At 32.5% G+C, this 14,687-nt stretch overlaps 1 protein-coding gene across 1 annotated transcript; it reads right to left on the reverse strand.

Moving 5' to 3' along the window:
* Positions 1-1,162: 1,162 nt before the first annotated feature.
* Positions 1,163-1,920, reverse strand: LOC143554104 (uncharacterized). Its single transcript, XM_077043960.1, has 3 exons — positions 1,810-1,920; positions 1,450-1,732; positions 1,163-1,350 (listed from the first exon to the last, which is right to left on the reverse strand). Exons 1-3 carry the CDS (start codon positions 1,918-1,920, stop codon positions 1,163-1,165), a joined length of 582 nt encoding a protein of 193 aa, XP_076900075.1.
* Positions 1,921-14,687: the final 12,767 nt, after the last annotated feature.

The raw sequence follows: 14,687 nt of genomic DNA on the forward strand, positions 1-14,687 counted from the left end.
AATTCCTAAATTCCACATCGTGACACCTTGTTTGGTTTAAATTTAAACATATAATCATATATGGCCGCCTTCTGTTTTTGAAAGTCGAACATTGTACCCATTAAGATTATTAAATTTTAAATTCAAAAAATATAATAACAGTTTACTTGTTTCGGATCTGGTTTCAAGCCAATTTTTTTTTCAACTAGTAATAGTAGGTATTTTTTTTTAAGGGTATCACATGGCAGATTTGAGAACACTAAGGTACTCTTTGGTATGTATGATGTAATAAAAGAATATAATAACTGAAAATAAAAGTAAGAAAGAGTTTAATTGATCTCACTTATTACAAATGAAGTTTCTTTTATTTTATTTTTTTATAAACTTGCAAGACAAAAGAATAATGTATATAAGGGTGTGCAACTTAACGATTATAGTCGACATAACTGAATTGATTTTAACCGATAACCGGTATAACCGGTGGGTCGGTTTAATGAATTTTTGAAAATTGCGTGTTTTAGTTCGATCTATGTGTTTATGATATATGCTATGCGCTCAAATTACATGCTAAAATGTTTACAGTTTTGTGGTGTGGTTGCTCATACTTGATGCGTTCATTCTCAATGGTGAACATACACTCGTTCATTCTCAATTACGAACCCTCACACACGTTCGTTCTTTATAATGAACATTGTTCGTTCTTAATAGTGAACCTGCATGTCCATTCTCTATAATTGGCATCCATATTTGTTACATATTTATGTACTTTGACTTATATACCCATGACTTGTGAATTGTATTTTTTCACATTACTATATAATATAAACTTATGATTACTCACTAACCTTTTTGTTATTAAGTTATTTTCATACAGGCTACATGTTTTATATTGTGATGCTTATTCAAGATTCGAAGACATTTAGGCGGCATGCTATGGTGGGGGGCTTCGAAGCCCCTCCACAGTGCTACGTCAGCGCACGTGGGCGCTGGGGGCATCGAAGCCCCGGGGTATAATGCCCCTCTATGGTGAGGGGGCTTCAAAACCCAACATTTTTTCTTTTTTTTTATATATAAAACAAAAAAAACAATACATTAATATATAATCCAATAATAAAAAAATACAATAATACTAAAATACAAAATAAATTAAATAAAAAAACATATAAAAAAATTAAAGCAATTTTTAGTCGTCGTCCTCGCCGTCATCTTGTTTATTACTCCAAAGATGTTCAACCAAATCCGATCGAAGGCTGAAATTTGTTTCCTTTTTTCGTGTTTTTAATAAATTAGCAAGTTTCTCATCTTCGTTTAGTGTACAAATCGGCTCTGGCTCATCGTTGTACGCGCTTTGGCAAATTGCTCTACTCGAGTCTTTCAATATCATATTATGCAAGATAATGCAAGTGTACATTATGTTTCTTAACTTATCCATTTGTAGAAAACGAGCCTGTTATCTAATGATAGACCAACGTTTCTTTAATACACCGAATGCCCTTTCGATGTCTTTTCTTGCCGACTCGTGTTTTTTCTTGAAATACTGACGTTTTTCGTCAGTCGGGCACGTAAAGCTAAGAACCAACGTGGCCCACTCCGGATAAATACCGTCGACTAGATAATATCCGTATTCGTAATTGACATCGTTCGTGGAAAATGAGGTGTCGGGTGAGACTCCGTCTGTGAGGCGGTCAAAACTAGGGGACACATTAATCACAGCTACATCATTGTTTGCATCGGGCATCCCAAAAAACGCATGCTATATCCAAAGATCAAATGATGCAGCCGCCTCAAGAATAACTGTTGGGTCATCATGATCACCCCGATGATATTGACCTTGCCAAGCAACAGGACAGGCTTCCCATTCCCAATGCGTGCAATCGAGGCTACCAAGCATCCCGAGAAAACCGTGTCTTTGTTGATGCACCTCGTATATTTTTTGTACATCGCTTTGAGTCGGCTTCCTCAAAATTTTTTATGAAATAGTTGTGGAATACCTAAGTTTAACAAATTTTATAAAATTCATGCTAAAAATGTTACGGTTTTGAAATAAATAATTAGAATATTAATACTCACATTCGCAGAATGTCTGAAGCGCTTCACGAGCCACTGTCTCTGAAATCTGTAAATACTCTTCCATGGCGTCGCTCGTAGTCCCGTACGCTAGTTGACGAATCGCCGCCGTGCATTTTTGCATAGTTGAATATCCTGGTTTACCTCTCGCGTCCGCTCGTTGTTGGAAGAATGCATAAACGCGTTCTAAATCACCAACTATTCGTAAAAACAGTTGCCGACTCATCCGAAAACGGCACCGAAATAGTTCCGAATCAAAAGTCGCATCCGGCGAAAAATAACCTTTCATCAACCGGTCATGCGCGCCTACGCGATCCCGTTGAAGATGAGGCCGTCTTTTTAGTGGTTGTTAGCTTTCACAATGCTGGACTACGAGTTGGGCAGCTTCTAGAACGGCACTAAATATCATTTCATCCTTTGAATCCGAATTGGAAATATCATCGATATCGGGCTGGAAGTCGGGTGTCAAAGAGGAGTCGGAAGACATATTTGGGGAGAAAGTTTTATAAAGTTTAAATAGGAGAATGGGATGTTTGTAGAGATTGGGTGAATGGTGTGTATATATATATATTTTATATTATTTAAAATTGATTTTTTTTAAAACGGTAATATATCCGTTGGGGTGCCCCCCCCCCTCACCTCCCTTCCGCTCCCGCCTTCCCCTCCACCGCTACCCCCTCCGTGCCCCACCCAACTGCGCCCCCCCGACGGTGTTTGTAGCCCCACCGCGCCCTTCTCCCCCCTCCACGGCGCCCATAGCGACCGGTCTTAGTAGACTCTTACGTTGTGTTCATGAGTTTGTTTATGAAAATAAATAGAAGGAAAAGAAAGTTTTCTCTTATTGTCTTTTCTTTTGGAATCTCTTCTTTTTCTTCAATTTTCTTTCCTTCCAAATATTTACAATTTGGAAAGATACAAATTATATTATTTTACTTCTTATTTTCTCTCCACTTCTCTCATTTTCTTTCCTTTAATGAAACTATGAAACCCCTTTTTTATATTTTCCTTTCATTTTCATAAATGAAACTTGAAAACACAACAATTTTTTTCATCCCTTATTTTCCTTCTCTTTCCTCATTTAAATGAATCTCGGGAACACAGTTTTAGGTACGTTGAATAAAAGAGACTTAGGAGGTGTTTGGGTTAGCTTTTAGAATTTTTATTTTGCTGATTTGCTTTTTGAAAGAAAGACACTTTTGAAAAGCTTCAATTTGAAGCTTTTGGATGAGCTTTTCCAAACATCTTTTGCTTTTTAACAAACAAATAGCAAATAAGCAAGTTTTAAAAGCTCACCCAAACACCCCTTACATGTTTCATTTGTATTTCCATTTGATCAATATATGTACTTGTTTACAAATGAGATTAATAATAACTAATATTGTCACATTATATAACAATGTCATTGGAAGATGGGAAATCGCGTTGCACCCCAACTTCAACCTACCGTCGGTCAGGGTGTGACAGGTTCAACGTATGTTATTGAGTTCACTTGATTTTCTTTGTTGAATTATATAATGTCATTTTTCTATTACTTTTATTTATTTTATGAATTATATATTTTGTTGGATTATGTCATGTCGTTTTTTTTTTCAAATATTTGCTACCAAATTTTTAGGCCCAGACACATCGTTTGGGCTATGGTTAAATGACCCATAGCAGATGTTATAACCGTCAAAACTGATTATCTGTAACTGCCATAGCAAATCAGTTATGATTATTTAATAACCAACTATCTGTTATGATTATGGGTGTCACTTAAAACTGTCCGAAGCCAACCTATTAAACATGAAGTTACGGCATGAAAAAATTTCGGGACCAGAATTAGGGATGAGATTGGGATGGTACCGGTACCAATCCCGAAATTCGGAAATTGTTGGTACCGGTATTTCGTGAAAAATTCGGGAAATACCGGCACCGTACCAAACGGTACCGGTACTGGTACCGTACCGATACCGAAAACTCAAAACTTGATACCAGTACCTGTACCGTACCGATACCGAAAACTCAAAATTTGGTACCAAATCAGTACCGATATTGGTACGGTACCGGTATCAATCGGTACCCGTACCGAAAACGCTCATATCTGACCAGAATACACAAATAAACACTGTACTATCAAATCAAAAGAAATTATATAAAAGTAAATAAGTTTTGTAACCATGTAGTTTTTATAAATATTCTGATTGGTCCATTTTCGTTTTAGCCGCATAATTGGGCCGTTGACAGTTTGACCATACAAAGTCTGTGACTTAAAAAGCCCCTCTAGTTGCCGTTATTTACCATCAGAGGCTCGTAAACCGCGTTAATCACGCCGACTCTTTTCATGCGGTCAGCTGCTGAAAAGGCCACGGTTCAACGATCAATCTTAATCGGGGTACAACTACAACTTACAAGTTCCTTATTTGCCAAGTATACTGTGTTAAATTTAAATAGACAACATATATATTACTTTTTAAATATTACTCATCTTTCAAAATTTTACTCATCTTTAGTCTCAGTATAAATATAATTATAATAATTACTTTAACCATTTTAATGTTTGATTATGAGAATAATATTGACTAACTTATTTTTAACCATGTTGCCTTTTTAAACCAATAAATTATGAGTGTATTGGAGTTAATATACGACGTGGACAAGTTAAATCACAACACATGTTTATACTTTATAATACGTATCTTATAGCAGGGCCGGCCATATGGTGACATGGTGTGGCTGGGTGGTCGACAGCCAAAGGCCCAACACTGCGTTAGGCCTGAATTTTTTTTTTAAATTATATGTATTTTTATTAAAACAATATGTATATTTAGGGTTTAAACTCAAATACATGACTACTAGCTTGGTGAAGTGGCAAATAGGTATTACTTCCAACCAAAAGGTTAGGTTATAGTCTCATTTGAGACATGTTTAATTCTATTTTATATAAAAGCTTTTTACACAACCTAAATTATAGCCAAGTAAGTCCATATCAAAATTAAATTGTTTGAACCTAGGCCCAAAATTTTTTTTGCTTTCTCGAAACCGACCCTGTCTTATAGTTGAAAAGATTTATTCTAGAGTAAACTAGGTAGCAACCCGCCGCGTTGCGACATGGACACGAATTCTGTTGATATCAACTAGGTTCGTACTCGTACATACATTAAACCCAAAACATAAATTACTAAACACCTAGAATAGTAGGGATACCCATATTGCACATTTAGAACCAAAAATTTACATATTTAGAACAACGTTTATTCGATCGATAAAACACAGTCGTTACATTTGATCGGTATCATCTATGTTTGCTGAGTTTCGGAATTGAACCTAGAAAATGGTTACGTCAAGTTAACATTATTAAGACAAAAACATTGGCGTTACGGCGACGACTCGATGCGAATTCCATCGGTATCAATTAGGTTTAATAAGTGTATGAAAACTAAACTTAAAAAATAATTTCGTCATATTTAAAAATAAATAAATAAATAAACATAATTAAAAAAACCTAATACAATAATCAATACATGAATAACTAAAAAACAAAAGAAAAGTTGCTACACAATTGAGATTTGAACTTAGACATAGAATGAGGACAAGACTTAAAAGCTTTCCATCAACCATCAAACCAACTCAACAATTTGAAAATTTCTTGAATCTAATTATAAAAGTAGTCTAAGTGTTAACCTAAACTTTGTGACATCAAAGTTCTCAATTATACTAATTTATAATTATAATCTCTTTGTAAGGGAGGCAATTTGAGCACAATATGTGGTCATGAGTATGTGCTGTTTGTCGAATGAATGAAATATTGCGTAAATCACTTACTTTTGGTCGTTTTACGATTTAATCTGTTTCATGTGTAAGAGGATTTAGTTTCAAAGGGGATACGTTGAGCGTAAATTACATACTCTTAATCATGTGTGTCATCGACAGTGCTCCTTTTTCAAGAATACGCATACTCCAAAGAAGAGTTTTTAGGCTTAAATTGCACACTCTTGGCCACATTTTGTGAGTTAATTGTTCCAACCATAAAATATGTGCCAATTAAACTCTTTATACATGTGATTTTACAATGTTCAAAAATAAAATTTGATAATTGAAAACTATTGCTAATGTTTGCTTTGGTGATTTTGGTGGTCTTATGCATTAACATACCACCATTTCTTTTGTCTTAATCCACACTTCCACAGGACTCCAACCCTTAAGCTCTAGAAGAGGAGAGACCAGATAATATTGGCTTAAATGTTTTTTTTAATAGTGTTTGCTCTGGTTAAAGATGGATGGGTGGTTTGATTTGGAAAGATTAATCTATGCGTCCTCAAAAGCTATTTCTAAATCTACCTTGTTCACCATGTGAATAGAGAGCCCGTAACTCTGTAAGTACTCAATCACATTATTTGGTATCGCTAGACTTCAAACACTTTAAATTAATATATTTCAATAAAAAGAATTTTGGATAACTTTAAATTAGTGTATTTCAATAAAAAGAATTTTAGATAAAAAGGTCTTGGGCCAAATCGGGAAAGGAACACATGATAAGGGCTTTTGAAATTTCGTAATTATTTCAGTTTTCTACGTTCTCTTTTTATCAAAAAAAGGAAAACCTTTATACATTTGAAATTCAAATATCTATAAAAAAGGAATACTTTTATTTACTTTTTAGAAATTTTATTTCTTTGAAGTTCAATTAAAAAAAATTGAATGGCAGCTCAAATATCTTTAATACGAAAAACTTTTAAAATTTTTCTAAAAAAGCTACTATTATATTTAAAAAAAAAAACTAGTAATTTTACTTTCTTTATTTCGATATGGTTCTAGGTATATGTTTTACTAAACATTTTCTCATCCTTAAAAGTTCGGGGATGACACATGCTCACCGAACGTTTGGTGAACTGTTAGACGAAAAGTTCATTTATTTAACAAATGAACGGACATGAACATAAAATTTGTGTTTATTTAACTAATCGAATAAACATGAACACGTGCTTCGTTCTTTCAATTATGTTAGTGAACGTTCGTTTGTGTTCATTTAAGTGTGTTTATTTATGTTTATTTGTATTTGTTTATGTTTGTTCATATATTTTTATTTATGTCCGTTTATCTTTGTTGAATTATGTTCGTTTAAGTTTGTGAAATGTTTTTTAGATTGTAAACAAACGAACATAAACATGTTAATTTTATAAACGAACAAACATGAACATAAATACTTGTTCAATTAAATGTTCGTTTTCGTTTAAAGTTGACATGTACATGCCCTTTATTTATTTTCGTTCGGTTAATTACATACCTACTCTTAATCTCTTATGGGCATATGGTACCGAATAAATATCAAGTATATGTATAACTTTGAATATTATATTTGTTTGGCATAACCACATAGCTATAATGAAATAAAATATAGCTACATTTTCTCTTAATTAATTGTATTTACCAATTTAACAAATGCGAGGTTGATGTGATGTTACATTTGACCCACTGATTTTACATTGTAACGGTGGCACGTGACCAAGCTTTTAAGTGTGAGAGCCGGCAATTAATAGAGGGGGTCCACGTGGCGGACAAATTAAAACGGTTTTTGTAGTTGTGTTTGCTCTTTGAAGTTTGAACTCGTAGCTGCTAGACAATAGCGCGATACAAACCTACTAAACTAAACCTTAAATACATACTGCCATAGAAGTTTAGATAATAATTGGTTTTCCTTTCAATTTAGTACTGGTTTAACTGGTCTGATCGATTTCTTAAAAACTACAAAATAATTACGAAGTTTAAATGGTCCAATCATTTTTTTTCAGTTTACTAGTTTAACTTGATTTGTTAACTAACAATTGGTTTCACCCCTCAAACCGAACTTGTAGCATTGTAAATTCCCTGTCCATTCTTCAAAACAATGCATCAAACATCTTTCAGGGGGTGTTTGGGTGAGCTTTTAAAACTTGTTTTTTTGCTTGTTAAAAAGCAAAATGTGTCTGGCAAAGCTCATTCAAAAACTTTAAATTAGAGCTTTTTAAAAGTTGTTTTTGCTTTTCAAAAAGTAATTTTAAAAGCTCATCCAAACACCCCCCAATGTTCACTGGTACTAGTAGTTCAATTTCTTCGCCCAAATACCCTAAAAATGCATATTAGGTTTACATGATTTAAAAATAAAGTAAAAAGGCAATGAAATAAAAATATTTGTAAAAATGCATGATGTGTCCATAATAATAGCTTGTGTTCTGCCATCACCACTTTGGTGGGATGGTAAAGGCTTTGGCCTTTTGGTGAAAGGTCCAGGGTTCGATTCCTGGCATTGGCGGTATAATGTAAATAGTAGGAGGAAAGCTTGTATGTTCAAAAAAAAAAAAAAAAAAAAAAAAAAAAAAAAATAGCTTGTGTTCTTAAAACATGACCACCACCACCACCACCACCATCCTCCTTAACCATCGTTACTTGTCTCCCCACCATCACAACATTCATTTTGAAATTTACTTCAACATTGTCATGATGTCATCTAATGGTGGTTAAACTTGTTTTGGTTGAACAATATCAGTTTTCTTGATGCGATCTTGAGCTAAAAAGGGGTTAATAAGTCAGAGGATTATCAACTATTTGTTATGCCTGGATAATTGGAGGAAAGATACACACAAAATAACATAGTTGATATAACACGTTAAGATTAATGATAGTAAAAGTGAAGAAAAATCATGTTATTTAGGTGTCACCTAAGCAATGAAATTTTCAATATCACTATAACTAAGCTTTGCTAAGTGATAGTGACAAATACTTTCTTTTAATTATTCAATACATTTTATTAATTATTTATAAACAATTAATATCTATTATTTTTAACCATAATTGTCATTCGAAATATCGATTCAAGCACATGTTAAACAGGCGTACAAAAACAAAAATATTCTTTATATAAAACAACTATGTTTCCGTTTAAATTTATATCGGGATGATTAAAAAGAAAATAATGAGGAAGACTGTGTATTTAGTTTTTTTTTAAACTACAAAGCATAAGTTATTTGAGAAAAAAAAAACCAAATCAAGTCATTAATTAAACATTATGAAAATTAATTTAAAAACATCGTTTTATTTGATTGTCTCTAGAATATTAAAATATTAAAACTTAAATGAAGGTGTGCCACATGCTTGAATTCACGCCACCACAACTTCGTTAAAATATTGACGACCAATACAACCACGGCCATACCAAGAGGCTTCAGTGTGGTGTTTGCGTGGCCGTAGCGCCTAAGTGCTCACCCTCAACCAAAATAATGGACCACACACACAAGGTCTTAAAAATAGTTTAAATTTAAGTTAAGTTGCATCATAATTTACATATAAAAATCAAAAGTTCACATATAAACAATATCAACTAAGTTCGTGTATACAAATTAAGCATAACTAGTCAAAAGGTACTTAGAAAAATAAAAGCAATAAATAAAAGGAAAATTGAAAATAAATAATACAACCTTTTATGTATTGGCCGATAATAATTCCATATTTAAAAATCACTAGCAATGGTTCCACCTTTTAACTATTTTTGTCTCACTGGTCATCCGTTAAAAAATACTTAACGTCGTTATGTTTTTTCCCCAGTTTCAAACCGATGTTTTAGGGCTTTTGATCGGAAGAACGATATGAGCCGACTGATGTAACACTTATTTCGAAACGGTGATTCAAATGGCTTGATTTTTGTTAATTGGAAATTCAAGCACCCGAATTGAAACATTGTTTTGTCGTTTTGATCACCATTTCGAGATAAGTTTTACATTGGTCGACTTGTATCGTTTTTCCAATCAAAAGCCCTAAAACATCGGTTTGAAACTAAAGAAAAAACATAACGACGTTAAGTATTTTTTAACGGAGGACCATGGAGACAAAAATAGTTAAAAGGTGGAACCATTGCTAGTGATTTTTAAATGTGAGATTTTTATCGGTCAATACACAAAATGTGAGATTATTTATTTTCAATTTTTCTAAATAAAACTAGTAGTAAAGCAAATTTCTAAAGGAGCTTGGGCCCGTAAAGAATCAAAGTGAAGTTCGACATCAAGTGGCTTAAGGATCGTGATTTGCTACGATATAAATCATTACCTAAATTCAATATACGAGATTACAAGATTTTATTTTATCGGTTTGTAGTCCTTTTCAGTTTGTGAAGCCATCACCTAATTCCAACCAACCTTACGGCATCCTTTTGCATTTGATCTCTTTTGTGACACAATTTTTAGGTTGGTGGTTGAACAACCAAACATTACATGATTTTATTGATATTTATTTATTATGTGGTTATTAATTTACTTGTGACAAATTATGTGGTTTTAATACCCGGTCTATGCATGACACTATATATATATGAAAATAATCTATTTTTTAAATTTAAAAAAAGTAAAAAGGTATTAACGTACGCATGATCGTAAACCCTGCAAATATGAAATACTTTGGTGGGTGGTAATGTGATTAAAGTGCGAAAGAGAAGGACATGAATTCAAGCACTTATAACTTATTAACTTTTTGAAAAGTAATAATGTGTTTGGGATTGTTTATATTTTGAAAGGAAAAATTCTATAAATTATACTTTTGTAACCTATTAACTTACTAGGATAGTGACACGTGTTACACACGAATAAAAAAAATTTCAAATGTCATATATATATATAGCTATCATAAGAATTCTTTATATTGTTTTCTGCAAAACCACAAGATGTAGGAAAAATATATATAGTTATCATTAGTTATAAATAATTAATTGTAGTCAAAATCGGTTTTTAAATCATTTGAAAGGAAATAGTTGGTTATGATTCTAGAAACATTAATTAGTGAGGTTATGATTTTATAAAATATTAATTAGTGAATTATGTGGCAATTTTAGAGATGGAAACCTTGTAAGCTTATGTGGACATCCTATTTGATAGCCATGTGGATATCTTTTTTGCTTTAATAGTATAGTAAGAAGATTAGCATTAGGATTAAAATTAATTGATTACTTAAGTGAAAGTTATAAGCATGGAAAGTGGATGACATGCAACATTAGGTGGACACCCTAGGTGAAAGACAAGTGGACAAATTGATTTTACTTTATTATATTAGTTAAATTAGATGTAATAAAGTCAAAGTAAATGTTAAGTTATGAATTCAAAACTTTAAATGTTAAGTTTGACAAATACATGTGTTATATATTGGTTTAAATTTTAATTAGCATTAGGATTAAAATTAATTGATTAATTATGTGGAAAATTAGAGAAAATTACTGTTTGCGTCCCTGTGGTTTTAAGGCAGAGGCACAATGAGTCCTCGAAAATTTTTTTGAACTGGTTGAGTCTTCGTGGTTTCAAAAATGAACCATTTGAGTCTCTGCCCTTAACTTTTATAATAAACTTTCATTTTACTGAAACTATATGGACTCAAATTGTTCATTTTTGAAACCACAGTGACTCAAATTGTTCATTTCTAAAACCACGGGGACTCAACCAGTTCAAAAAAATTTTCGGGGACTTATTGTGTCTCCGTCCTAAAACCACAGGGACGCAAACAGTAATTTTCTCATTATAAGTATGGAAAGTGGATGACATAGAACATTAGGTGGACACCATAGGAGAAGGACAAGTGGACAAATTGGTTTTGCTTTAATATATTAGTTAGATTATATTAGATTAGATGTAATAAAGTCAAAATAAATGTTAAGTTATGAATTCAAAACTTTAAATGCTAAGTTTGACCAATGCTTGTGTTATATATTGGTTTAAATGTTAATTAGCATTAGGATTAAAATTAATTGATTAATTATGTGGAAAATTATAAGCATGAAAAGTGGATGACATGGAACATTAGGTGGACACCATAGGAGAAGGACAAGTGGACAAATTGGTTTTGCTTTAATATATTAGTTTGATGCTTGTGTTATATATTGGTTTAAATGTTAATTTGCATTAGGGTTAAAATAAATTGATTAATTATGTGGAAAATTATAAGCACGGAAAGTGGATGACATGGAACATCAAGTGGACACCTAGGAGAAGAACAAGTGGATAAATTGGTTTTGCTTTAATATATTAGTTAGATTAGATGTAATAAAGTCAAAGTAAATGTTAAGTTATGAATTCAAAACTTTAAATGTTAAGTTTGACCAATGCTTGTGTTATATATTGGTTTAAATGTTAATTAGCATTGAGATTAAAATTAATTGATTAATTATGTGGAAAATTATAAGCATGAAAAGTTGATGACATAGAACATTAGGTGGACACCATAGGAGAAGGACAAGTGGACAAATTGGTTTTGCTTTAATATATTAGTTAGATTAGGTTAAATGTAATAAAGTCAAAGTAAATGTTAAGTTATGAATTCAAAACTTTAAATGTTAAGTTTGACCAATGCTTGTGTTATATATTGGTTTAAATTTAATTAGTATTAGGATTAAAATTAATTGATTAATTATGTGAAAATTATAAGTATGAAAAGTGGATGACATGAAACATTATATGGACACCTTTGGAGAAGGATAAATGGACAAATTGATTTTGTTTTAATATATTAGTTAGATTAATAAGTAATAATGAGTTAGATAAGAAATCCTAAACATCCCCTAGGAAATGCCATTTATCTATTTAAAAAAAATAATAATAAATAAATATAAGCACACGGAATTTTAAAATACAACTAATAAACTAAACATTCTAATTTGTTATATTTGTTTTCACGATCATTTTGGGTTTATCTAATGACCATAACAGTGAGATTGAAAAAGTGGACGATTACATTATTTTAGAATATGTTTGTTTTTCCAGTGATAAATACATGTACTCTATGAATAACATTTGTAGATATCTGTAAAAAAAGAATTGGACCAAACCTCTGTAGTATACTGCATATAAGAATAAGATTGGTTTTTTACGTTTGTAGTATGCTAAAACAAACTAGTGGTGGTGTACGAACTATGACAGTGGGTGGTGGTGGATGATGGCGGTGGACAGTGGGTGGTGACGGTGATGGATGGTGGTGGTAAACAATGGTGGTGGTGGATGATGGTGGCGCACGACGGCGGTGGTGGCGAACAATAGGTGGTGGTGGTTGTGATGGGCAGTGGGTGTTGGTAGTTGGTGGTGTTAAACTCTATGCAGGACTTAGAAGATCTTAGAAGTGGGTGAGCCAAGTTTGCACCAAGAAGAGTTCACGTAAACAATTTTTAATGAAACGTTTTCGAAAAAACAAACAGTCTGCATATGACAATGCCTACATGTGGTCTGTGTGTCATAGACAAAAGAGAATGCACAAATTTTTTTAGAAAAACAAGCAACACTTAGCATTATGTCTTCTAGTTCTCAACATATTATAGGTTAATTTATCTTATCTTATCGTACTCTTTTAATAAAGTAAAATAATAAGGCTATGTGTTAAGCTTACATTCAATTCTAACATAATTTACCCTCCTATGGGTTATGAAACAAAATCATTCTGACAACTGAGTTGTAAAATATAAAGAAAATTAAAGATAAAATATTGATTGAAGATCAAACAAGTATATATATGAAAGTTAAACAAGTAAAAAATAGCGAAGAACAATTTTTTTCTAGGGTGCTTGTTCCTTCGATGTCCGGTTTTTTTCATGGACACTATATGTTGCATTATTCATGGTAAGTGACAGACGCGGTCTAAAATTGTTAATATTTGATGACGATTGAAATACTTATGATAAAACAACAAATGTTGTATATAGAGATATTTTCTCAAACACGCAAAAACAAAAGTCTCAGTGTGGCTTAGCAAGGATTTGTTTCTCCAACTCTATCATCATCATCATCATACTCAGTAAATCCCACCAATAGCAAAGCTATGGTAGGGTCTGAGGAGGGTAAGATGTAAACAGCCTTACCTCTACCCCATAGGAATAGAGAGCCTGCTTCCAGTGAGACTCCCGACTCGATAGTGGTTTTGCATCAAGCGTTGGACATAAGACACATAACACTCAACCATCGAGACCCAGGTCGACTGGTGTTTGTACCCTTGTCTTTCGGCTATCAAAGCCACCACATGATGCCTGACTAATCTTTTGTCATTTTAACGCTATTTTCACGAAATTAATAAAATAACGTCAAAATTAGTGCAATTTCACTTTTGCCAACCCAAGGACCCATGCATATATGCATTACATGTACCCAATTTCACTTTTACCCACCCAAATGCAACTTCACTTTTCTCCTAACTCTATATTTAACTTAAAAAATGGGTAAAAGTCATTTGTCTGCTTTCCCCTTATAACTAACGAAGAACTAATGTTTTTTGTTCCATTCAAATTGTCTCACGTAGTGTTATTAAACTGTAAATGGTATAATCAAATGACAACCGAATATGCAACAACACTCTCTTTCATATTGGTTGCTGCTTCAAACACAAAACATATATTCAAAGAACTTACCTTTGGATTGGTGTGACCTTTTTGAAATTAAAAACAACAAAGCCTACTATTGTAAAAGCGCGCGCACACACAAAACCTTTACTAAAACATTGGATTTATGTTCTAGTGCTTACGAAAGAAGAAAACGAAAATGGTGTGAACAAACACAGCACAATGAAGTACCTTATATCTTGAATTGTTTCCTTTGGTTTTATGCTTATTGAGTTATTATTTATTAACTTAGTTTTAAATAAATTGTAACATCATTTATTTTATTTTTTTG

The sequence above is a fragment of the Bidens hawaiensis genome, unplaced genomic scaffold (genome assembly GCF_021521415.1).
Source record: "Bidens hawaiensis isolate Kalapana, Puna unplaced genomic scaffold, B.hawaiensis_p1.1 tig00017496_1, whole genome shotgun sequence".
Classification (NCBI taxonomy): Eukaryota; Viridiplantae; Streptophyta; class Magnoliopsida; order Asterales; family Asteraceae; genus Bidens; species Bidens hawaiensis.

Bases quoted from the DNA above. Each gene is read 5' to 3' on its own strand.
- LOC143554104 (XM_077043960.1), bottom strand. From the start codon at position 1,920: ATGTACAAAAAATATACGAGGTGCATCAACAAAGACACGGTTTTCTCG. The intron at 1,733-1,809 runs GTCAATATCATC...CTTTGGATATAG, and splicing joins CTGTCCTGTTGCTTGGCAAG to CATGCGTTTTTTGGGATGCC. The intron at 1,351-1,449 runs GTTGGTCTATCA...TGATATTGAAAG, and splicing joins ATTCGGTGTATTAAAGAAAC to ACTCGAGTAGAGCAATTTGC.